At 42.8% G+C, this 25,438-nt stretch overlaps 1 protein-coding gene across 1 annotated transcript in view; it reads right to left on the reverse strand.

Moving 5' to 3' along the window:
• snd1 (staphylococcal nuclease and tudor domain containing 1) overlaps nt 1-25,438 on the reverse strand; it is a 1,037,556-nt gene that overhangs the window by 880,358 nt on the left and 131,760 nt on the right. The window contains exon 11 of the mRNA XM_086010590.1: nt 6,123-6,209. Coding sequence (XP_085866716.1) covers nt 6,123-6,209 — 87 coding nt within the window. The remainder of the gene's footprint in view (nt 1-6,122; nt 6,210-25,438) is intronic.

Here is a 25,438-nt window from a genome sequence, read left to right on the forward strand (position 1 = left end):
AACACCCCTATTTAAGAAAGGAGGGAGACAGAAAGCAGGAAACTATAGACCAGTTAGCCTAACATCTGTCGTTGGGAAAATGCTGCAGTCCTTCATTAAGGAAGCAGTAGCAGGGCATTTGGAAAATCATAATGCAGTCAAGCAGAGTCAGCATGGCTTTATGAAAGGGAAATCATGTTTAACAAATTTGTTGGAGTTCTTTGAGGATGTAACGAGCAGGGTGGATAAGGGTGAGCCAGTGGATGTGGTGCATTTGGATTTCCAGAAGGCATTCGATAAGGTGCCACATAAAAGGTTACTGCATAAGGTAAGAGCGCACAGAGTTGGGGGGCAATATATTAGCATGGAGAAAGAATTGGCTAATTAATAGAAAGCAGAGAGTCGGGATAAATAGGTAATTTTCCAGTTGGCAAACGGTAACTAGTGGGGTGCCACAGGGATCAGTGCTGGGGCTCCAACTATTTACAATCTACATTAATGACTTAGATGAAGGGACCGAGTGTAATGTAGGCAAGTTTGCGGATGATACATAGATGGGTGGGAAAGCAAGTTGTACAGAGGACTTAAAGAATCTGCAAAGGGATATAGATAGGCTAAGTGAGTGGGCAAACATTTGGCAGATGGAGTATAATGTGGGAAAGTGCAAGGTTATCCACTTTGGCAGGAAAAATAAAAAAGCAAATTATTTAAATGAGACAGATTACAAAATGCTACAGTTCAGAGACACCTGGGGGTCCTTGTGCATGAAACACAAAAAGTTAGCATGCAGATAGAGCAAGTAATCAAAAAGGCAAATGGAATGTTGGCCTTTATTTCAAGGGGGTTGGAGTATAAAAGCAGGGAAGTCCTGCTACAACTGTACAGGGTATTGGTGAGACCACACCTTGAGTACTGCGTGCAGTTTTGGTCTCCTTATTTAAGGAAGGATATACTTGCATTGGAGGCAGTTCAGAGACGATTCACTAGGTTAATTCCAGAGCTGAGGGGGTTGACTTATGAAGACAGGTTGAGCAGGTTGTGTCTATACTCATTGGAATTTAGAAGAATGAGAGGTAATCTTATCTTATTGAAACATATAAGATAGAGGGGACTCGACAAGGTAGATGCAGAGAGGATGTTTCTCCTCATGGGGAAATCTAGAACTCGGGGGCATAGTTTCAGAATAAAGGGTCGCCCTTTTAGAACTGAGATGAGGAGGAACTTCTCTCAGAGGGTCGTAAATCTGTGGAATTCTCTGCCCCAGAGAGCCGTGGAGGATAGGGTTGCGAAGGGGTGGAAAGTTTCCAGTAAATTTCTGGAAATTTTCCATTGGAAGTTTAGCTTGGGAATTTTGCCCAAAAAAGCACATGCTAGCATAATATTGTTTTTTTTTGTATTTCTTTCAATTTTTTTCCCCCACAGGTCCGCCCTTCAAATTACTAACAGAGATGGAATCTTAATTATTAAGGAATTTCTTAATCAATATATGTTTATCTTCTTACTTGGCTTGTTTTAATAATTACAAGTTTTGTGTGTGGCTATGAACAAATGTGTCCTGATTGGTTGGATGAGTGGATGAGCAATTAGCTCCCTCTATTGGTAATGTAGCGTCATGCGTGCGCAGGTCATGCTTCCATCACATGGAGCATCAGGAAAAATTTACTCACCCTGTTGCAATCGTGTTGATCGACCGCAGTTCGACACAGACGAATGCCCTTTATTTCGCTGCATAGAACAATGCCACGTTTACCGTCGGATGTGTGGAAGCATTTTCACCCAGGCATTGAAGATGGAAAGACTGTACATGTGCAAACACTGTACAAAGCCATATGTAAAGAATGCCACAAAGATGCAGCAGCATTTATCCAAATGCAACAACTTCACTCAAAGCTCACAACAGTCAGCCCAGAGTTCCTCTGCTTCCATTCAAGATGATGGTGGTTCACATTCAGCATCAGGCTCCTTATCAGCAACTCCTGGCCCACTTGGAAGGTTCTTTGATACAATGGATAACCATAGCCAGAAGAATGCAGACGAGTGCCTTGCTCGAGCTGTATGTGTGACAGGCTCACCCCTCATGCTCACAGCCAATGTGTACGGGAAGAGATTTTTCAATGTTATTCGCCCTGCATACTGTCCTCCCACCAGACATGCTTTGTCTACTTCTTTGCTGGAGGCCGAGTATAACGGAGTCCAAGGAAAGCTCAAAGAAACGATAAGAGATGGCAGACTATGTTGCAGTTATCTCAGATGGGTGGTCAAATGTACAAGGGGAGGGCATCATAAAACTACATCGTCTCCACTCCTCTCCCAGTGTTCAAGAGCACAGACACGAAGGACAACAGACACACAGGCACATACATTGCTGACGAGTTGAAAGCGGTCATCAATGATCTTGAATCACAAAAGGTCTTTGCAGTAGATACTGACAATGCTGCGAATATGAAGGCTGCTTGGGCTCAAGTGGAGGAGGCCTACCCTCATATTACATCTATTGGGTGCGCAGCTCATGGGCTCAACCTGCTCCTCAAGGACATCATGGGTTTGAGAACCATGGAAACACTGTACAAGAGGGCCAAGCAAGTTGTGAAGTATGTCAGGGGAAAACAGGTAGTTGCAGCAACCTACAACTCCAAGCAAACGACAAAGAACAAGAACACCACACTGAAGCTGCCCGGCAACACTAGATGGGGTGGCGTTGTCATAATGTACAACAGCCTTCTGGAGGGTAAGGAGTCGCTGCAAGAAATGGCAATATCCCAGTCTGAGGATATGGAAACCACCATCAAGAAAATACTGCTGGATGATGTGTTTTGGGAGAGAGTGGTTAGCAGCCTTAAATTACTCTCACCAGTAGCATCTGCAATTGCTCAGATTGAAGGAGATGACGCTGTCTTGTCAGATGTTCTCTGGCTTTTTGCTGATTTAAAACAAATCAGCATTGCCCTACCCACATCCCTGCTGCTCAAAGCAGAAGAGAAGGCAATTGTTCAATTTATACAGACGCGTCAAGAATTTTGTGTCAAGCCAATTCATGCTGCAGCATACATGCTGGACCCAAAGCATGTTGGGAGACCAATACTTTCGGGAGAACAGATCAACAGCGCTTAGTGTGATTTCTACCCTCACGCCACCTCAATCTGGATGTGGGCAAAGTTCTGGGACGTCTGGCAAAGTTCTCTACCAAGCAAGGTCTCTGGAATGGGGACGGGATATGGGAATCATGCAAGCATATCAGTGCACATACCTAGTGGAAGGGACTTTGTGCATCTGAGGCCCTGTCACCCATTGCATCAGTGATACTCCAAATCCCACCTTCATCAGCAGCCTCTGAACGAAACTGGTCACTTTTTGGGAATATGCATACAAAGGTGCGCAACAGGCTGACTAACAAGAGAGTGGAGAAACTGGTGGGTATCCGGGCAAACCTACAACTTATTGAGCCAGATACAGAAGTGTCCTACACACAGCTAGACAGTGACACAGAGGAGGAAATGGACACGTCAGAGCCAGAGTCAGAGAATCAGGAGGAGCAATGATGAGTAAAAGACTAAGACTCATGAGTAGAAGACTCAAAAGGGACAAAATAAGGACAAATTACAGGCTAAATAAGCCGACGCTCTTTTTATTTTATTTTAGATGGGTCTTTTTTGTGGGGGTTCAATAAAGTTCAAAATTATAACCTAAATACAGTTTTGAAAGCCTGTTTTTATTTGTATGGAACAGTATGTCTATTTTGATGACAAAGATAATAAGGGTCAGAGACAAAAACCATCAGTGTGCAAAAAAACTCAAAATTCCCATAAATTCCCATGGAAAGTTTCCTCTTAAAAATTCCTGGAATTTTGCAACCCTAGTGGAGAATGGGTCATTATATACATTTAAAGGTGGAGAGACACAGATTTTTGCAAGATAAGTGAGTGAAGGGTTATGGGGAGTGGGCAGGGAAGTGGCTTTGAGCCCATGATCAGCCATGATCTTATTGAATGGCGGAACAGGCTCGAGGGGCCAAGTGGCCTATTCCTGCTCCTATTTCTTAGGTTCTTAACGCACACCTCTTATGAAAACTTAGCCTATAAGAATTGAGTGTCCCATTTTGATAGCCCACAAGTTGTTAATATTCCAAAATGAAGCAAATGGAAATACTAAAGAAAAGGTAAGTTAATGCAACTTGACACGTCACAACGCGGCCTACTGATCTGGAAGCTATGGTCAAACAGCAGGAGCCTAGACCTGCTACAATTGGTGGCAACAGAGGCTGTACACATTAAGCATCGTTGTCTGGATCCCTCGCAAATAAAAAGCCTGTGCCTGTAATCCAGTTATGGAGACATAGCACAGCCTGCTTTAAAAGACTGAGGAAAAAGTTTTCAATGTAAATTGAAGCAATTAATATTGAACAGCAGAATATTTAGAGCCATTTCAGTTAGCATGAACTTTCTCATGTCAAGAAACACAGGGGCAGCAGTCAGTGAGTAATAGGTTTTCCTAACTGCTCATTACAGAGGCAGTAAACTAATTTAAATGCTCAATGTGGGAGTGCACTCCGTTTCAATCCTGAACCAAAAGCACCTTTGGCCAATGTCCTGAAACACGTGCGGTTGATGTGGGGAAATTGCAGCCGGTACAATATCGCACTGTGAAGTCATCTATTGCTTCATTATTCAGGGCAGGGGTGCCTGAACTACAGCCCATGTGCCCCACACAGCTCCTGAACCCTGGCAATGAAACGCAAAAAGCTCAGATAGTTTAGTTTTATTCAAGTTTATATTTCTAGCTCACTGGTTTATCCTGATTGAATTTTACAGGCCTACAGCTGCTCTTTGTGCTGTTGCCTCACTGCTGGATAAATGCTAAATATGAACACAAGATCTGTTAGTACCCACAACGAGAGAAACTGGGAACAACAATTTAAACTTCATACGCGGCACAGATGGCTCCATGGTGCGCACCCAAACAGCCCAAGGGAAAAAAGTTTGCCAATGCAGAACATTATGAATTTCTAGTCACAGGGATGTCATAAGATACTATACTCCTTCATCTGCAGGGGCGACTGATTGTCCATCCAACAAGCCCATGGGAGCTGGATTACAATTACTTGGGCAAGTTTATGTTCCGAGCTGTGCTCCTATGCCTGGACCTTTGTCACTAAGGTTTCGACCAGCTGCCTCTCATTTTTGTGTTCAATCCCTTCACGGCGAAGAGCTGAATGGCCTACTCATGTTCTTCCCCATCCTAATCTTTTTGTCGCTTCCTCCAGCCCAGAATCCATAGAATTCGCTGTTCCTCTGACTGACTTCCTGTGTGTGTCCAGCCCACTCTCTCCCCAATCCCCACACTGGCAGCCATGTCTTCAGGCCCTAGAATCACCTCCTTAAATCTCGCTGCCTCGCCACCTTCCCCTGCTTCTTTAAGATCCTGTTTGACCAAGCTTTAGAGCACCTCCCAATAGCTCCTTCAGCTCAGCGATCATTTTTTCCTTATGCCTCTGAAGTACCATGGGACACTTTTTCCATATTAAAGATGCTATATAAATACAAGTTCTTGTTGCAGTATTCCACAGAACTTTGGCTTGCATGTTATAAAGTCATGATTCAGTAGATTACATAGCATGACCTGGTCAGTGTTGTCACCTTAGCTGCAACCAGGATACTAAAAATACAAGCTGAATTTCTGTGCAACATTATACGGTTCATATTGAGAAACAATGAAACATTTTTTAAAAATTAGATGGCACATTAATTTGGAGCAACTGCGCATGCCTATCCAAGAATCCTTAACCCAGACTTAGATATGAAGAATGGCTATGTGGGCATAGTACCAGAGAATCATTCCTGATACCAGTGGAACTATTTAAGAGTCGTATTCAAGAGAGGCATGGTAAGGGGGAAGCAAAAGAACACGGGAAACAATTTATGTAGTACTTTCTTGTACATCGCCCCATTGGCCACTGTTCATGCCTGAGCCAGAGTATTGGTAAGTTAGTTAAATCTGCGGAAACATCGCAGGTAATGCCATGAAAAGGAGGTTCTGGTCATAGCCCACTGTTTCATTTGTGTAACTGGATCAGAACTAGAAATGCCAACAGCAAAATGCACTTCAGCGGTTAGTTATTAATTGAGAAGAGTCTTTTCCGGGCTTACCTTTTTGCCAATTAACTTCTTCCGTAGAAATTCTCGGGCCTCAAACATGTAAGGAATGTCGTAGAGGGGTCGCAGTTTCCTTCGGTCCTTAGGGTAGAATAAAAGTAAAGAAAAATCTAGTTAAAACATTGTGAAAAGATGGATACTGAAGAGCAGATGGGTAGCTATTTGAACAACAGTCTCATCAAAAGGAACAGCACAGCCAAATGGCGTAAAATAGTACTTCTCGTCAGGTCAAAATTGTAGCCTACAAAGTTTAATGAATTTTGACTCGAGATCTCATTACTTAAGAATATGGCCTCTCAAATGCATTAAAACCATTGCTATTCAACACATCCGCAACAAGCAGTGATTATTTGATTTGCACGGTGACTACAGTACTGAGTTTTATTATTGAAAAATCACCATTCGAGTCAGATACCCCAATAAAATTATATTGATATGCTATGCCAATGTCCAAATGATAGCTTTGTTTTCCCTGCTCTTTCCTCCGCACAAGTACAAATCTTTTATAAGCAACATCCTTTTTTGGAAGGGAAGATCATTGCATAGCACTTGAGAAATTATACAAAGTATACAGTAAGGAAGCAAAATGGGAAATTGGGAATGTTAAGGAGGACTATGAAAAAGCAGCAGTCAACATAAAGGCAAATGCTTTTTAAAAAAAAAAAATGGTCCACTTAGAGATCGAGCTCCATCTTGAGGGGGAGGGAATTGCAGAAATGCTGAATCAGTATTTTGCTTTAGTGTTCATTGAAAACAAAAGTGGGACTAGCCAAGGAGGATGTGGAAGAGCCACTGCTGGAGATAATACTGAAAGGAACTCTTGCAAAGTTATTGGTACCAGAAGTAGAAAAACCATCAGACCCAGATGGTATCCATCCCAGAACACTGGAGGTGGTAAGGGAAGAAAATAGCAGAGGCACTAACTATAATTTTACAAAAAATTGAAAGGGAAGTAGTGGTATATGGTTGGAAAGTGGCAAATTATTTCCTCCCCCTTTTATTTATTTATTTATATATATATATTTTTTTTTATAAAAAGGTGGGTGTAAGAAATAAGCCAGGAAATTGTAGGCTAGCTAGCCTTATGTAGGCCAAAAGTAAACTTCCGGGGGGCAGGGCAGAGGGCCGTGTGAGAGAAAGCATGGATTTATAGAACACCTTTCATGACGCTGTTGTGTATTTTCCATTTTAATTGAAGATTTCCGGTTTTTGGAGATCTTAATCTGTACTTCTGCATTATATTACAGGTAGACTATCCTTTATCCGAAAACCTTGGGACCAGCTGTGTTTCGGTTTTTGGAATTTTTTGGATTTCAGAAGGTTTTCTGACAACAAACACCTGTAAACACTCGGGCCCTGCCTTGGAAGCGTCTCTGATGGTGTTGCTAAGCTACAGAGACTCTTTCCACAGCCTGACTGTTTAAAAAAATGCGAGGGGAAGAAAAAAAAACTAACAAAACGGCTGCTGATTTCTGCCGTTAGATCGAGGTTTCCGGCTCCCCCTGCTCCATATCTGAATTCCTTGACTTAGCGGGGGTCTGGGGCTCGACTGCCGCCGCCAGTTGTGGGAAAGCCGGATATCGGCTGACTCCTACACTAAGCTGGCCCGCAAATCAGGTTGGGGGGGGGGGGGGGGGGGGCAGAAAAGACTATCGGACGGGCCACTGCAGCTATCGGACGGGCCGCTGTATTGTTGGGTTCACTCTCCCGGTACCTCCTTCACACTGCCCGGCTCGGCCTGCAATCTCCTACCCAGGAGGGAACTCTGTGACCCTCTGCCCTGCTCACAGGGAAAGGCAGAGCTCCCGGACCACTCCAGTCATGTTTGGCGCCACTCGGGTCATGTCGTGCGCACGACTTACGCTCCACGAAAACACTTTCGGTTTTTTAGAGGTTTTCGGAAGTGCGGATAAAGGATAGTCTACCTGTATTGAGTTTGAGAACCTTTTTAGCCTTTTAAAACCTCTGTCCTTAAATGGCTTATGAAAATTCTGGTTACATTATCCCTTGAAGGAGCTGAAGGAGAAAAACAAGTTCCACCTAAAAATATTAACCTTTGAACAAAATGAATGCCGACATCAATCAACATTTTGAAACAGCATACTTAGCTTTCTCTTTCAGGTGGTGTCCTGACCTGCTGTGCATTTAGTAATATTATAGAAATAGCCTCACTGATTTGAAGATCCAGCACCATGCTGTCTTCCCTCCCTTCAAACATAGCACCAGTCTTAAAAAGCATTTCTAAATTTATTTTAACAAAAAAAAGTCAGACCCATTTAGTATATGAAAATATAAAAGAGGCATATATCTAAATTTGGCATCAGTTGGCATCACAATTCCACCAACAATCTGGAATTGAAGTTCCAAGCAGGGTAGTATTCCTGCTACCCTACCAGGGCTGTTATTTTCTAGGTGGGTGGGCTAAGCAATGTGCAGCTGGACCCGGTTTCCAGCCAGCGACGTAGCTTTGCACAACATGGAGATTTCACACTGCTGTCACACTACTTCGTGAGAAATTTCTGTTTTTAAAAAAAAACCATCAACTAACCAACAGTTACCAACACAAATGTTTATATATAATCCTGGGTTTTGCTTCGAAAATATACTTCTTTGCAGTGCATTTAAAATGTTAGTTTTGACATTTTTACCAATGCTTTAAGGGGATGCCAGTGCTACGCTTGTTGATCAAGCATTCCCAGGTCAGCTAGAACAAATAATGTTCATTCTACACTGCCCCAATAAGCACACTGGTCAGGTGCAGGGTAAATCTTCAACATAACCCCAAAAAGATGCTTTAAACTCAACCCATTCAGGAGCATACGGTATTTTTCCAGAGTATACCTATGCAGCACAAACAAAAGGTTTGGACACCCTTACTCTACAGCAATGTTTACAATTTTAATACTAATTATTTGGACATCACAGATACACGATCAAATGGGTGTCATCCTATCTGTAAAAGTCACGAGCTTGAGCAAATAACTTCAAAGAGGAATCAACCAATGCTAGACTTGTGGTCTGTTCAGAAAGGCCTAAGCAAAGTCCTCATGCTGTTCTGATCAAGTAACAGAGCAAGGAATGGGGCACAAGGATGGGTTACAGAAAGAGAGAAACCACCTCTCAAAGTATCATCTCCAATTATAACCTACAAAATGAATTTCTGTGACACTTTCCTTTTTATTGATCTGACAGCAGGCTCTCAGCAACAGTGGGTACAAACCTATTCTAAAAAGATGCCTCCCCTTTTCTCACTCAAGTTATCAGTTCCTTGTTGATTAGGGTCATACGGGTGCAGGGCACCCTCTGCTACTTCACTCAGGTGGTCATTCTTCATCTTTGACAGCAAGTATAGGCAGGCTATTTGAGCAGAGCCCAATCCTGTACTCACGTGATGTCCATACAAGAGCGCTTACAGCAGAGGATGCTGGACAGCAACTCAGCAAGGAGAACGCTGGTCAATTTTCCCCTCCCTACTCGAGAGTTGAAGCCAATTCGAGTGAGCTTACCATTTTTCAGTTGGCAGCTGTTGATTCTGCCATTCCCATTTACACCTTTTCTAGACTCATCTTTTGTTTCTTTACCTGTCCCATTATCTCCTTCTGCTTTGTACAATCATCCCGTTTGTCATTTAATCTCCCCTGCCTTCCATCCCATCACAGACCTCCCCCCTTTTGTTCTTTCCTCCCTTCCCCCTGCCCTTGCTTAAAATCTTTTACATCTCTAACTTTTTCCAGTCCTGATGAAAGGTCATCGACCTGAAACGTTAACTCAGTTTCTCTCTCCACAGATGCTGCCTGACCTGCTGAGTATTTCCTGCATTTTCTGTTTTTATTCCAGATTTCCAGCATCCGTAGTATTTTGCTTTTGGTCTTACCATTGTCCTGGCTGAGGTCAGCCAACAGCCCAGAGAACAAACCCAAGACCTTCTTGTCTAATGGCTCAGCTGTCCACTGGATAAACTAATCCAAATGGAGGAAACATAGGCCGCACAATCAATGTAAAGATAGAAGACAAAAAGATCAACATATGTTGAGGGCCAAAAAGGAAAGCTAATCTTCAATAGATTGAAGTGCATCAGCAAATGGGATCAGGATCAACAGTTTTGTCTTGAAGGCTAGGTGCAGAGGTCCTTAAGAAACTAACAGGTACCTTTTGTTCCACTGTGGTTAATGTAGATGCTGAATGTCATAGCTTGTGCGAGGCCCTACAGTGGCGTTTGCTTTGCTTCGCTAGAGAAATCCTGGCCTTGGGGCATTTTTTTTCCTCTACTGGTGCAATTAATAAATCATCGAAACCATGACAGGAAAGGAAAACTAGACTCACAAAGCACCACAGCAGCAGATTTCATCAAGAGATGTCTGGAACTCCAGTTAGATACAAGCACTAGCCTCCTGTCCAAGTGCTTAACAATAGTTTGATTGCTGTAGCTTTTTAAAAAACTGAACACCATGACAACAGTTGAGTTTTGGTACAGTTGAAAGGAAGCAAATAAGTGAGATGAGATGACAGACGTGTTGGATGCGCAAGATCTGATTGAGTTTTATGGACCAAACTGTAGGTGTTTTACCTTTCCTTGGGCCCAGGTCAGACGTAAATGGCCTATGTGCACCATTCTGTTTTCGTGCTTTAGTGAAACAGACGCACCTGTAGAGAAGACTGGTCAGAAAACCACTTGCTTGCACATGTGGGCTGTGCCATTTTTAAAAACCGCACATGCGCTACTTAGCATGGTGACATCTTTAACGCAAGATGTTACAGCATCAGCTTGCTGAATTACACACTGGGTTTACTGGGCAGGTTCAGCAGTTCTGGGAACCAACAGTAATCATGAGATTTGGATACATTCTGCACTGCTCTGCCACCTGGTTTGCAAAACCAGGTACATTTATCTTTGGAAGGCCAGACTGAATGAGAATTCATATTGGCCGTTAATGCCAAAACAATGTTAAAGAGCTTTATTTAAACTCAGACTTAAGCACCTAGTGCTTCAATTCAACAAAGCTCTAGAAGACATGTGGCAGTCTGGAGACATTTCCCTCAACAGAAACCAAGCAAAATTCTTTCTGGCCAACCTCATTAATCAAGGGGTTTGCGATCTAGCTCAGCAAAAACTGGAACTTCAAAAATTTGAAAAATATATTTATTCTGTAACGCAATCCTTGCAAAACAAAGACAACCAACTAATTTTCAAAAAAATGCAACAATTTCACAGCTATGATTCATTTAGTTTTCAAAAGATTGCTAGTATACATTACCAATTTATAATTCTTTTTGCAGCTAAATCTAACTTAAAATACACAATATTCCTCTTCACTAAGAAACTGAAAATGTCACTTCATATCTACAAAGCCAGACTTTGGGGCGGCAATAGTGCACAATTGACAAGTTTCTGGAAACTAACAAGGTTTTATCAGGACTGCAATGCAAAGCAAATTGTCACCATTAAAACTGCATTTCAGAGTAAACAGTTGCAAAAGAATTTCAATTAGTTCCAATATCTTTATTGTTCTCCATTTCTGTTCAAAAATGCATTTTTAATAAAAGCATTTGAAGGAACATCTAAAGGCAGGGCCAACAAAATCTGGCCATGTGGGCCACATGTGAAGTTTAAATTTCTGTTCATTAATATTTATATACCTCAACTTGATGTTTTATTTTAGTATTTATTAGAGTAGGAGACAGCTACCCCAAGAGCAGCACTTTCCAAACAACTAGGTCCCCAAAATTCAAACAGGCAAAACAGTAAGAAATAAGCTACTAGCTGCCCAGGTTTTGACGGCCAGATTGACAGGGTTCTGGGACCACAGTTTGGAGACTAATGGTCTGGGAGAGAACTTACTGTTCAAAGTAGACTCCCATCTGCCTTTTAAAAAGGACTGCAGAATATACTTGCGTACAAGATGGCAAATTCATGGTATGAGTGTTAAGATAGGGGCTTGTCTTAAGCATATAAACCGAAGGATTGCAGTTGGAGGAGAACTTACTGCTCTCAAGACCCTCATCGTTGCCTCAAGGACAACAACCCCAACTATCCCGTCCTCCAGTCGCACCAACCTTCCGTGCCCAACATGTTTATTGAGAAATAACCTCAGTTGCCTTTTCCATCCCTCTTACCCCAGCCACTACGGTTTCCTAGCTTCCGCTGGTGAATCAACAAACACGACCCCTCTCTCTACTGCCCTCTAGAATGAGTGCTCATTCAAGGTCAAGACCCTTGCCTTATTATATCCCTCCTTCAACCGCACTTCTTTCAGCAACCACCCATGGTGGGAACTCCCTAAAGGCAGTTAAAACTGCACTTAAACATCCGGAATCCCCCAAGGATCTATTCTTAATCCACTTGCACGAGAACCCAGAGTCAGAGGAAGGAAGAGTTCATGAAAGTGGCTGGGGGTGGGGGGAGGTAGTGGAGGGATTTAGGATTAGGGCAGCAGCTATATATTTGAGGCACTGGAGGTCCAGAAGTCAATGCAGATCAGTAAAAACAAGGCTGACTGTGGCAGTGCAGGATAGGATACAGGCAGCAGAGTTTTGGATGAGCTGAAGTTAATGAAGGGTGGGAAGCTGGGAGGCTCCAAGCTTCTCCAGTTTCATTACAATCAAATAACTCTCATTTAAAGAGAGAGACAGGTTTTTTTGGACCTCCTCCGGTGGGCTCCCATATAGACACTTCATTGTGTAACCGTACACCAACTAAAATTTCAATAACCTTTTGAGGACTTCAGGACATTCTCATGTGTATAATTTTCACTAAGAAAAAGGAAGCGTTTGCTTGTTCAGTAATGTTTATGGAATGCTCCCACGTAAAATTTTGAATTAACTCCAAGGAGAGGTACACATTATAGATAGCTGACCAAGTTATGAAGCAATATTTCAATTAAGTGCTCCGGATGACACCAAATTGTCAGCAAAGTTGGAATGTTTCATAAACAGACCCTTAATAAATATACACAAACCTTTAGTTTGCAGTCTGTTAGAAACAAAACATCAAAAGACCAAGCCAAACTACATTTCAATGGAATACTCGAGTCTAGATGTCACAAGGGCACGGATGGGGGCTCGAGTGGCAGACGGGTTGAGTTTTGGGCGGAGATGGGCAATGTTACAGAAGTGGAAGTAGGCAGTCTTTCTGGAGAGTTGTGTGGTCGGAAGCTTAGCTTAGGTCGAACAGAACATCAAGATCGACAACCATCTGTTTCAGTGCAAGACAGTGCCACGAAGAGGAATGACCAAGTGGTGAGAACATAAGTAGTAGAAGCAGGAGTAGGCCATACGGCCCCTCGGCCCTGCTCCGCCATTCAATAGGATCATGGCTGATCCGAAGTTAGACTCATGTCCACTTCCCTGCCCCCTCCCCGTAACCCCCAATTCCCTTATCTGCTAGGAAGCTGTCTATCTCCGTTTTAAATCTATTTAGTGTCGCAGCTTCCACAGCTCTCTGGGGTAGCAAATTCCATAGATTTACTGCCCTCTGAGTGAAGAAGTTTCTCCTCATCTCAGTCTTGAAAGGGCAGCCCCTTATTCTAAGATTATGCCCCCTAGTTCTAGTCTCACCCATCAGTGGAAACATCCTCACCGCATCCACCCGATCAATCCCCCTCACAATCTTATATGTTTCGATAAGGTCGCCTCTCATTCTTCTGAACTCCAATGAGTAGAGGCCCAACCTACTCAATCTTTCCTCATACGTCAACCCCCTCATCTCCGGAATCAACCGAGTGAACCTTCTCTGAACCGCCTCGAGAGCAAGGATATCTTTTCTTAAATATGGAAACCAAAACTGCACGCAGTATTCCAGGTGTGGCCTCACCAAAGACAATGGCCCAGAATTTGCTGCCAAAATAACAGCAAGTTTAGTGTGTAAATCATCCAATCAACTTGTGGCCGATTAAATTTGCTGCAAAAAGTTAGAGCTGGTTCTTAACAGGGTAAGTAATGACAAGATTTATGTTCCGACAATGCCACTCAACCTTTCTAGTCCAGAAACAGAAGTGAAACTGTGGAGTCTCATGCCTACAGGTAGTAAATGGTTAGAGATTTTTTTTTTAATGTAATTCTCCCCCCCCCCCCAAAAATTCTTTATTTTCCTTTTTCTTTCTTTCTCAATCCAATCTTTCTTTCCCTTTCTGTACCTGATTTGACTCTAATTCACCCTATTTCCTTTTCAGTCATTCCAGTTTCTTTCTCGATCCTTAAATCTCATTAGTTAAAGGAGATACACTGTTGGTCCCGTTGTTCACCGAGGTCCCAGATGTCTCATTGCCCTCGCCACACCATCATCAGCTCGTAATTCCAGCAATGTGCAGCACAAAGAATTTTAGGGCTGAAGGGCGAGTGAATAAGTCTAACTAACGGGGCACGCCACAAGATGCCCCGCTCCAGCAAATTCTGGGCCACTGGCTTTGGTCTTAACTCATCTCACTGTTGTGTCCAAAATGGCTGTAGTGTTTGCCTACACACTAACAAGCATTGTATCTGAAATGATTTGAAACATTTAACAGGTATGATAAACAACGTTGATGGAATGTCCCAAGAGGAGATCAAGGCGAGGTTACCCCCATACCATACCCTGGTACTAGTTCCATGAGCAACATCATCAAGACGTTTGGGGATAGCAGGTCAACCGCTTTTTCAACTGGAAAGCAGCAGCATTTGGTGAACTACAAAAAAAATTGACAAACTTGTCTAGCTTGACTGCCACCAATTCCAAGGATCACAATCTAGCTTTTCTTCTACATGCACTACAAAGCAGAAGCGCCAACAAAGCAGAAGCACCAACTAAGGAAATCACAAACAGAGGCATCACTGCCGAGATGCTCCGCCCTAATCAACTAGCAACACAACCTCACTCTCAAAGGAATTGGTCATTTAGACGTTCTACATTAAGAAAGGGTGGAACTGAAGTGAAAACAAAATATCCCTTGGATAGATTTCTTCTGAAAAAGTTAACAATAATTGGGATTGGGAGCAGTTTAGGATTCAAAGGAGGACAAAGGGATTAATTAAAAAAGGGGGGAAATAGAGTATGAGTGTAAGCTTGCGGGGAACATAAAAACTGACTGTAAAAGCTTCTATAGATAGGTGAAGAGAAAAAGATTGGTGAAGTCAAACGTAGGTCCCTTGCAGTCAGAATCGGGGGAATTTATAATGGGGAACAAAGAAATGGCAAACCAATTAAATACATACTTTGGTTCTGTCTTCACAAAGGAGGACACAAATAACCTCAGATGTCGGGGAGCATAGGGTCTGAGAGGGAGGAACTGAAGGAAATCAGTATTTGTAGGGAAATGGTGTTAGGGAAATTGACGGGACTGAAGGCCGATAAATCCCCAGGGCCTGATAATCTACATCCTAGGGTACTTAAGGAAGTGGCCCTAGAAATAGTAAATTCATTGCTGGTCATCTTCCAAAATTCAATAGACTCTGGAACAGTTCCCATGGATTGGAGGGTAGCTAATGTAACCCCACTATTTAAAAAAGGTGGTAGAGAGAAAACAGGGAATTATAGACCGGTAAGCCAGACATCAGTAGTGGGGAAAATGCTAGAGTCCATTATAAAAGATGTAATAGCAGAGCACTTGGAAAACAGTGACAGGATCGGACAAATTCAACATGGATTTACAAAAGGTAAATCGTGCTTGCCTAAACTACTAGAATTTTGAGGATGCAACTGGTAGAATGGATAAGGGAGAACCAGTGGTTGTGGTGTATTTGGACTTTCAGAAAGTTTTCGATAAGGTCCTGCATAAGACATAGGCGTGCAAAGTTAAAGCACATGGGATTGGGGGTAACGTACTGGCTTGGATAGAGAACTGGTTGGCAGACAGGAAGCAAAGAGTTGGAATAAACAGGTCTTTTTCTGAGTGGCAGGCAGTGACTAGTGGGGTGCTACAGGGATCGGTGCTAGGACCCCAGCTAGTCACAATATATATTAATGATCTAGACGAGGGAACTAGATGTAATATCTCCAAGTTTGCAGGCGACAATGCTGGGTGGGCGTGTGTGTTGTGAGGAGGATGCAGAGAAACACCAGGATGATTTGGACAGGTTGGGTGATTGGGCAGATGCAATATAATGTGGATAAATGAGAGGTTATCCACTTTGGTGGCAAAAACAGGAAGGCAGATTATCTGAACGGCAACAGATTGGGAAAAGGGGAAGTGCAACAAGACCTGGGTGTCCTTGTGCACCAGTCGCTGAAGGTAAACATGCAAGTTCAGCAGGCAGTTAAGGCGGCAAATTATATATTGGCCTTCATAGTGAGAGGATTAGAGTATAGGAGCAAGGATGTCTTACTGCAGTTATATAGGGCCTTGGTGAGACCACACCTTGAGTATTGTGTGCAGTTTTGGTCGCCTTATCTGAGGATGTTCTTGCCATGGAGGGAGTGCAGCGAAGATTCACCAGACTGATACCTGGGATGGCAAGAATGAAGTATGAAGAGAGATTGGGTCGACTGGGCTTATATTCGCTAGAGTTTAGAAGAATGAGAGGGGATCTCATTGAAACTTATAAAATTCTAACAGGACTAGACAGACTAGATGCAGGATGTTCCCGATGGCGGGGGAGTCCAGAACCAGGGGTCACAGTCTAAGGATAAGGGGTAAGCCATTTAGGGCTAAGATGAGGAGGAATTTCTTCACCCAGAGAGAGTGGTGAACCTGTGGAATTCTCTACCACAGAAGGCAGTTGAGGCCAATTCATTAAATATATTCAAGGAGGAGTTAGGTATATTTCTTAAGGCTAAAGGGATCAAGGGAGAAAGCAGGGACAGGGTACTGAATTTGGATGATCAGCCATGATCTCATTAAATGGCGGAACAGGCTCGAGGGGCCGAATGGCCTACTCCTGCTCCTATCTTCTAATTAATACTCAATCCCCAGCACGCATTAAAAGTGGCTTTCATTAAAAACCATCTACTGCTGAGAGTCTGGCATGCTCCTTTAAGAATATTCCAGAGTTGGCTCCACTGCACTTTTTTTCCACATTTTACAATGTTCTGCAGAAGTGAAGGGCTCCCCACTGCTTTGCCAATATTGGAGTGCGTATGGGTGGTTTTATATTGCCATCTGTAGATGACCTGATGTACAATTTAATTTCAAAAAATCAAATCCATTAGGAAGACAGTCCTCAATGAAAGCAGTTACATTTGCAACATTTCTGGTGGGGCATTTACACAGCTGACGTACACCTTCACAACTCACGTAACAGTTCAGGTGCTCTTGCTTCAACAAAACTATTCCAAATTGCCTGGGCACAGGGGTCCACACGACTGCTGCAGATAACCATTTAACCAGCTGTGAATGGCTGAATACCATTGGGATGCCTTAAAAGGGGATATAGAAATTTTAATTTAAAGTGCGTGTACTGGATCTCTCAGCAGATTAGTGTCATCAGCTGCTTCCGAGGACTTGGGTCCAATCCTGCCCAAACTGATATGATAAAAGTCCCTCCGCTTCACTAAAGACTCATGTAAAATGCATTTGTAAATTGGCAGAGAAGAGTTCACAACTAGAAAATGTCCATAATTTGGCACAAATTGGCAACCTCCAAGGAAATGGTGTTGGCACAGTGGTGCAAGAACAACAGCACTGTCTGGAGATTGCAATCAAACTGGAAGGTGCAATGCTGGCCAGAATAGAAGGTGCTCTAACCTGTCCCAGCCCAGACATCCAACTACTGGCACAAGAAAGCGGGAAATTCCAGCATTAAAAATTTACCGTAAACAAAATTTATATGGAACACAAGTACACTAATATGAGCGCATAGGGTATTAAAGACCACAAATAAAGGAGTCTAACAGCACAATCATTAGCAAGCTTAACAGTTTGCTACACTAATGAAGTGAGAGTAAAAATCAATGCTAAATGTACAACAGAAATGCTCCCAGCTTCAGAATTACTTGAAGTTTAAATTCTACTTCGTTTTAATCTAACATGCCACAGAATTTCATTGGCGACAGTGAAACGCAGATTGTTATTTAATATGAACAGGCACAATGATGCAGACCAATCAAAAACGTGCAGCTTAGCATCAAATCCTTTTGAAAGCTCCACATTTTATTAAGCGGGGCCTGCAATTAGGAGTTTAAATTATCACTTCAAAAAGTGTTTATATCCAGGCAATTAGATTTTTTGATGAAGTTGTAGGGCTGAAAAGGAAGTCTACCAATTACAGTGTCCTCAGTGACCGCTTAGCATAGATTATATTGTAATTGTCTTTCCAAGTGAACAACTCGCAGTTTTCATTGTTGTGGTCCGATTTTCCCTCATCACACGCACCCCCCCCCCCCAAACCATCTTCACTTGTAGTTAGAGCATGCCTCATCATTGTATTCCACACCATTGTTCTTTCACCTTTCCCCTCCTCTCTAATTGTTTATTGGGCAAGTGTGAAACAATTCACAGCCACCCAGACAGCCTGTGGTTCATGATCTGTGACATGTGATCTGAAAGCACCAGATACTAATCTACTGGTTCTCAAGTGCCTCTTGCATTTATATAGTGCCTTTATCATAAAAAGCTCCAAGGCACTTCACAGGAGTGTTATCACACAAAATTTGGAACCTAGCCACAAAGGAAATATTGGGATAGGTGACCAAAAGCTTGGTCAAAGAGGTAGGTTTTAAGGAGGAGGAGGAGGGGTGGAGAAGCTGAGAGGTTTAGGGAGAGAATTCCAGAACTTCGGGCCTAGGCAGCTGAAGGCATAGGCGCCAATGGTAGAGCGACTAAAATCAGGGGTGCACAAGAGGCCAGAATTGGAGGAGGGCAGAGATCGCGAGGGGTTGTAAGGGAAGGGAAGGGGGGGGGGGGCCGAAGAGAGATAGGGAGGGGCAAAGCCATGGAACGATTTGAAAACAAGGATGGGAATTTTAAAAATTGACTGGGAGCTGATCTAGGTCAGAGAGTACAGGGGTGATGGGTGAATGGGGCTTGGTGCGAGCTAGGATACGGGCAGCAGAGTTTTGGATGAGCTCAAGTTTACCGAGTGCAAGCTGGGAGGCCGGCCAGGATCCTGTTCTAATCTTAAGTCACAACTATCCAATTCAGCGCAGCGAGACCCACTGAGCCAAGCTGACACTTATGCTCATACTGTGTGCAGGAAACATATCCTGACTGACGATGCACACCAACATAAAAGGAGGCACTCCTCCTGAACAATCTAGACTTTGTGGGTACCAAATGATGAAGTCAGATGTGCAAAGAACCACCTCCACCATTGGGTCACAATCACCAGTAGCAGTGATGCACATTAAAGCGAGGGCAGTGTTTAGAGATCCTAGGTCACTGCTGTTCAAGCAGGAATGTAGAAGTGTTACGGGGGGGGGGGGGGGGGGGGGGGTGGAGGAGAGAGAAAAAGGAGAAAATTGGAGGAGATTGGAACTTTTTATTCCACCCAGACCCAATGCCAATCTGGTGCATAATTTTTGAAAATGTGTCAGACCCCTTGCATACTTGCCAACAGGAGCATTCAAGTTTCCTTCCCCTCAATGTTTTAAACCAATTGTAATTTACATTTTGGTGTAAGATTCTAAGAAAATTTTGAATATATTTATACCATTTCATGCTGTGTGCATCAGTCAGGTAGCTGAACCCAACCGCACCACAGTGCAGCAACCATCTTCGAGAATAGTAGAATTCCCACCAAGTTAAGACCCTACAGAATAAAGCCATTATGTTGTCTCAATCTTTAAATAATTACTTGTGAAATCAGTCAGCACTTTGCATAAACAAGACAGATTCATTGGTAAAGGAGTTATTTAGGTACATATATTTTTTTGGTGAGCCGCCAAACCCCATTGTGTAGCCTTTATGCAGATGTACTGAAAAAAAAATGAAATACTTTCAATCCTTGGCATGCATTATCAGACATGAAAACTCCATTAGTTAGTGAACAAACTATAGGCTTTTAATTTCATTATTCTGTGGACAGGACTAGAGTATGTTGTGAACTGGTAAAATGGGGGCATATGTGGAGGCGGGGGGCACGCTGTGAAGAGAGAAATAGGGGTGAGAGAGAGAGCTGGTGGTGTACTGGGTTAGGAGCTTTTCACCTCTAGGATCCCATGATCAAATCCAGCATAGACTGAACATTTCTTTTATTGGTTGCCTATAAAGGTCCTATGTAAAGAGAGTTTGGCCAGTCTCCATATCGTTCCTAGTGGGTATGGGTCTCCAGTACAAAACTAGCTAATAAGGCACTAATTGGCAATCTCACTCGAAGGCCAAGGATGCAACAAAATGTCACACCCGTATATAAATATATACTAATACTTGAGGTTGGGGTTGAGGTACGATTCTGGGGCAGAGTGGAGGGAGCTTTCCTCAAACTCTGGCTGTGCTATACATGACCTGGAAAGTGTTTCATGCAGACACTGGGTGCCTGGAAATACAAAATAGTTCCATTCCCCAACAAAGCCCCCAAAAATTTACTAAACCATTTTATACATGCATTTAACAGGAGTGTGGAAGAGAAAGAACATGGCTAGAGATTGTTAATTTTTTGGCCTACAGAACATTCAAAGCATACAAAAACCAAGTTCAAAGGGGACTATGAATTACACTATTGATTCAGTGCCAGATATTTGTGCAAATAATTTGCAGCAATTCTGCCTGACATTTTGATAAAAGGTGTAAATGGGTAAAGAGAAATAATGACTGTTAAGTCATTTGTGTACAAAGCCTGGAGCAGCTTGCAATCTTTTTCCTTACATCTTCTCTTCCTCACCCCACCAGCCTAACAACTCTGTTCCAGCACCTCAGAGAAAGCTGCTCGTCTCCTTACTTGCTGGATGATTAATGATTACACGGTGAATGTGACATCTATGATGGAGTATTTTTCCACTGGAAGCCGCCTATTCGCAGCGCACACATTCACTAGGACGTTCCTCCACCCTCGCGTCCTCCAAAAGAACTGCACAAAAAGATAGTGGTGGTTCATAGTAGGGGGAGGGGAACGTGTCGGATCAACACACAAGCACCACTGACAGCAGGTAGTCAACAGACAACAGATGGCAAAAGAAAATGGCAAAATCAGAAGTGTAAGTCACCTTCCCTTTACCTTACTGAGAACACAAAAGCCCAGTTATGAGTAACCTGCACTGAAGTTCTTGCCAGAATGCACAGGTGATCTACCATCACACAAACCCTCGTCACCTCAACACATTCTTCACCAGCCAAAGAAAAAAGATCGACAACTCCATCAAGGTACTATTGATGTCATACACAGTGCCAGATACCAATGGGCCATGCATGCAACGTCAATCTCAAGCTCCTGTCCCCGGCAGCAAAAATAATCTTGCTCACATCTAGTGTTTTAGTGCACTGAAAGACTGCAGGATGATGGGGAGGAAAAGAGGAGGCTGCAGAGGTTGACTTAGTCTGTCAGAACAAATTTCAGTAACAAGCAGCATCTCTGGCTCCAAGCTCCCCCAGCTTTATTACATCAAACAACCCTCATTTAAAGAGACAGGTTTTTTGGCCCTCCTCCTGTGAGCTCCCATGTAGATACTTCATTCTGCAACCATACACCAACTAAAATTTCAATAACCCTTTGAGGACTTCAGAACATTCTCTTGTGTATAACTTTCTAAGAAAAAGGAGTCGGATTGTTCAGTAATGTTTATGGAATGCTCCCACGTAAAATTTGAAGGAACTCTTCAAGGAGAGGTACACATTATAGATAGCTGACCGAGTTATGAAGCAATATTTCAATTAAGTGCTCCGGATGACACCAAATAGTCAGCAAGTTGGAATGTTTCATGACCCTTCTTAATAAATATACACAAACCTTTAGTTTGCAGTCTGTTAGAAACAAAACATCAAAAGGCCAAGCCAAACTACATTTCAAGTGTTCCCTACAAATCAGGAACAGTCTTGAACATGTTGCATGTTATCTTGCCATTCTCCAGCCAAATTAGAATTGAGTAATTGAAAAGGGGAAGGCCACGCAAGTTTGACTTCTTGATTTGCCAATGTGCAATCAGATTCACAAAGGGAGAATGTTCACAGTAAACTAGTCGCAACAGCAGTGAACTGCAACAACAAAAAAACCCCACGGCACGTATTTTGCCACTGGCACACATCACTGAAATGAAACGGCACACATTAACCCTTCTGAGTGCTGAATGTCTTTTGGAACTTGCACATTTTGTTAACTGCCAAAAATGATTAATGTCAGCAATTTCTCCTGCGCTGTAACCATTCTATGATTCTCTTTACAATACAGCAGGAACCATGTGATACTGGGGTGGTTGTGGAGGGGGGAAAGAGAGTGAGAAAAGAGTGTGAGAAAGAGGCAGCAAATTAAGATGCTGGAAGAATTTTTAAAAAAAATTTAAAGCAGCAAATGTATACTGCAGAATGCACCTTCTCTGCGTTTGGGAAAAATAATTTCAGTGTTTGCATAAAATTACCTTTGCAAATGGAAGAGAAAGCACGGATGAACTACTGCACAGGGCAAACAAGCACTGCAGGAGATAGCCCATACAGCATTAGTAATTCCCCTCTTTCCACCACCACCAATCCCTCTGCCCCATTACAGAATATTTACAACAGTAGTTATGACCGTGAGTTCACTTGAGAATGTGTGGGATGAAAAATACAGGAGCAGAAATAATTAAAACAGTCTGCACCTCCATTACATTATGTACACATATGCAGTGCAAGCCACATTAGCACCGTATATTTTTTTTGAAATGCCTGGTATTAGTGCAATCAGAAAATGGCAACATGCAGACTTGACACTGCGAACGAATTCACAGTAGCAGGAATGCCATCAGTAAGATGCCAAGCAGAGGCTGTGTACAGGATTAGGAGGAATGTTTTTCCCTTCAAAAACAAAGCTGAGGTTTTATCCCTAGCAGTTCTCAGGTGTACGCCAGAACAACCAGCTCAAGGGACTGCCACCAGCAGAGGTCAGAGCAGGTCACCAGCCTCTCAGGAGCAGAGGCGAGAGTCCAGGAAATTTTAATTTGGGGATAAATTATGCACGAGAAAGGCCTACAGAAGCACATACAAATATGCCGCAGCAACGCTTCCTTCTCTTCAGCAGAAGTTCTCCCTCTCCAGCAAGACGCCATATTAAAGCTGCTTTTGCAACAAAGGCATCGTAATTCAGATTCTGGAAAACTTGCATCTGTGAGTCGAATCTAGCATTCACGTTACTGAATCCAGCTCCCTAATGCTGGTGTACTTGTGAGCCTATGTAAAAGCAGAGTCTACAGAGATAAGGAAACCAGGTTTAGTGGCACAAATGGCAGAACAGTGATCGTGGAGGCTAGTCTCCCAGAATGTGAATTAAAACAGCATCAATATATGAGCAGTTTCAGTTTTCAAACCAACTTTAAGCACCAACTGACTTCCTGTTTATATAAAAAAAGGACAGGGAGTCTTGTTCCGGTTAAATGTTAAGTTGATGAAATCAAACCATCTAGCAAGCCAGTGGAGCAGCTTGGCTTTGCACCACTGATTATATATACATTACAACGTTAATAGACTTATTTATTAGCAACATTATTAGAGCCCGAGAGTTATTAGAACCTCATTAGTGAGGTACAATTAGAAAAGAAAATCAAGCTGCTTCACTCAAGCATTCATACAAAAGCCCACTTAATCACCTTCATTATCGAACTCTACTCCCTGCTGCCTCCATTTAATTGGAATTTTACCATTTTAACAGGATTTGCATTGGCGCAGTTGGTATTGGCAAAGCTAATTGACACTGCTTATGATCTGAGAGAACAGAGTCTGTTGTCCTGAGGGCCAGAAATAAATAGGCACAAGACATATTTTTCACTCTGCACAAAAGCACGGCAAATTGTTTGAACAACTTCAATTATGAATACTGTAAATCATTTTACAGCCGACTTTTCCTTCAAATAGAGCTGAACAATTCTGACATTCCCAGCAATTCGTAGCCTTCCACGAATGTGTACTTGCCAGTGTATTTGTCCAACCAAAGCCTGGACTGCTATCAGGGCTGCCATGTAGGGAGGGAGCTCAGACATTACGTGCTGCAGCACTGGCAAGAAAAAGGAAAGATGTTCACTTCTGCCACAAGAAAAACTGGGAGTTTCAGAACAAAGAAAATCTGCAGAAATGTTTTTGTCACCAGCTGCAATTAGGGCTGCATAAAAGTGGCAGCAATTGGCAAGCACTCTAATAACCAAATGCCACTCAATTGAGGAGAACATTTGCCTGGAATGTGTGGTCAGCAGTGAAGCAAAGGCACTCGCCACTGACTTCAAAGAAAGCTGCCCACAAAGATCCAGCAATCTCTGGTGTGAATTTCAGCTAACCCGACCTTTGTTTGAATCTGGCGCCAAATCAAGTTAATCGCCAGCGTACAGCAACAGTAATGTCATCTAGCAGTCTGAGGAGCCAATCACACTGAAGAATTCACAAACAGCAAACCAGGATGGAAAGTGCGCAGGTTCCAATTTGCTTTTTATACATTTGAGAGCGCGAAATAAAGATTGGGACGTACTAGGGTTGCGAAGGGGTGGAAAGTTTCCGGTAAATTTCTGGAAATTTTCCACGGGAAGTTTAGCTTGGGAATTTTGCCCAAAAAAGCACATGCTAGCATAATATTGTTTTTTCTTTGTACTTTTCAATTTTTTTCCCCCCCACAGGTCCTCTCTTAATAATTAAGATTCCATCTCTGTTAGTAATTTTAAGGAATTTCTTAATCAATATATGTTCATCATCTTACTTGGCTTGTTTTAATAATTACAAAGTTGTGTGTATGACTGTGAACAAATGTGTCCTGATTGGCTGGATGAGTGGATGAGCGATTAGCTCCCTCTATTGGTGGTGTAGCGTCATGCGTGCGCAGGTCATGCTTCCATCACATGAACATCAGGAAAAATGTACTCACCCTGTTGCAATCATGCTGATCGACCGCAGTTCGACACAAACGAATGCCCTTTATTTCGCTGCATAGAACAATGCCACGTTTACCGTCGGATGTGTGGAAGCATTTTACCCCAGGCATTGAAGATGGAAAGACTGTACAAGTGCAAACACTGTACAAAGCCATATGTAAAGAAGGCCACAAAGATGCAGCAGCATTTATCCAAATGCAACAACTTCACTCAAAGCTCACAGCAGTCAGCCCAGAGTTCCTCTGCTTTCATTCAAGATGATGATGGTTCACATTCAGCATCAGGCTCCTTATCAGCAACTCCCAGCCCACTTGGAAGGTTCTTTGATACAATGGATAACCATAGCCAGAAGAATGCAGATGAGTGCCTTGCTCGAGCTGTATATGCGACAGGCTCACCCCTCATGCTCACAGCCAATGTGTACTGG

The sequence above is a fragment of the Somniosus microcephalus genome, chromosome 17 (assembly GCF_052327205.1).
Source record: "Somniosus microcephalus isolate GS21.2 chromosome 17, FLI_Smic_1.0, whole genome shotgun sequence".
Taxonomy (NCBI): Eukaryota; Metazoa; Chordata; class Chondrichthyes; order Squaliformes; family Somniosidae; genus Somniosus; species Somniosus microcephalus.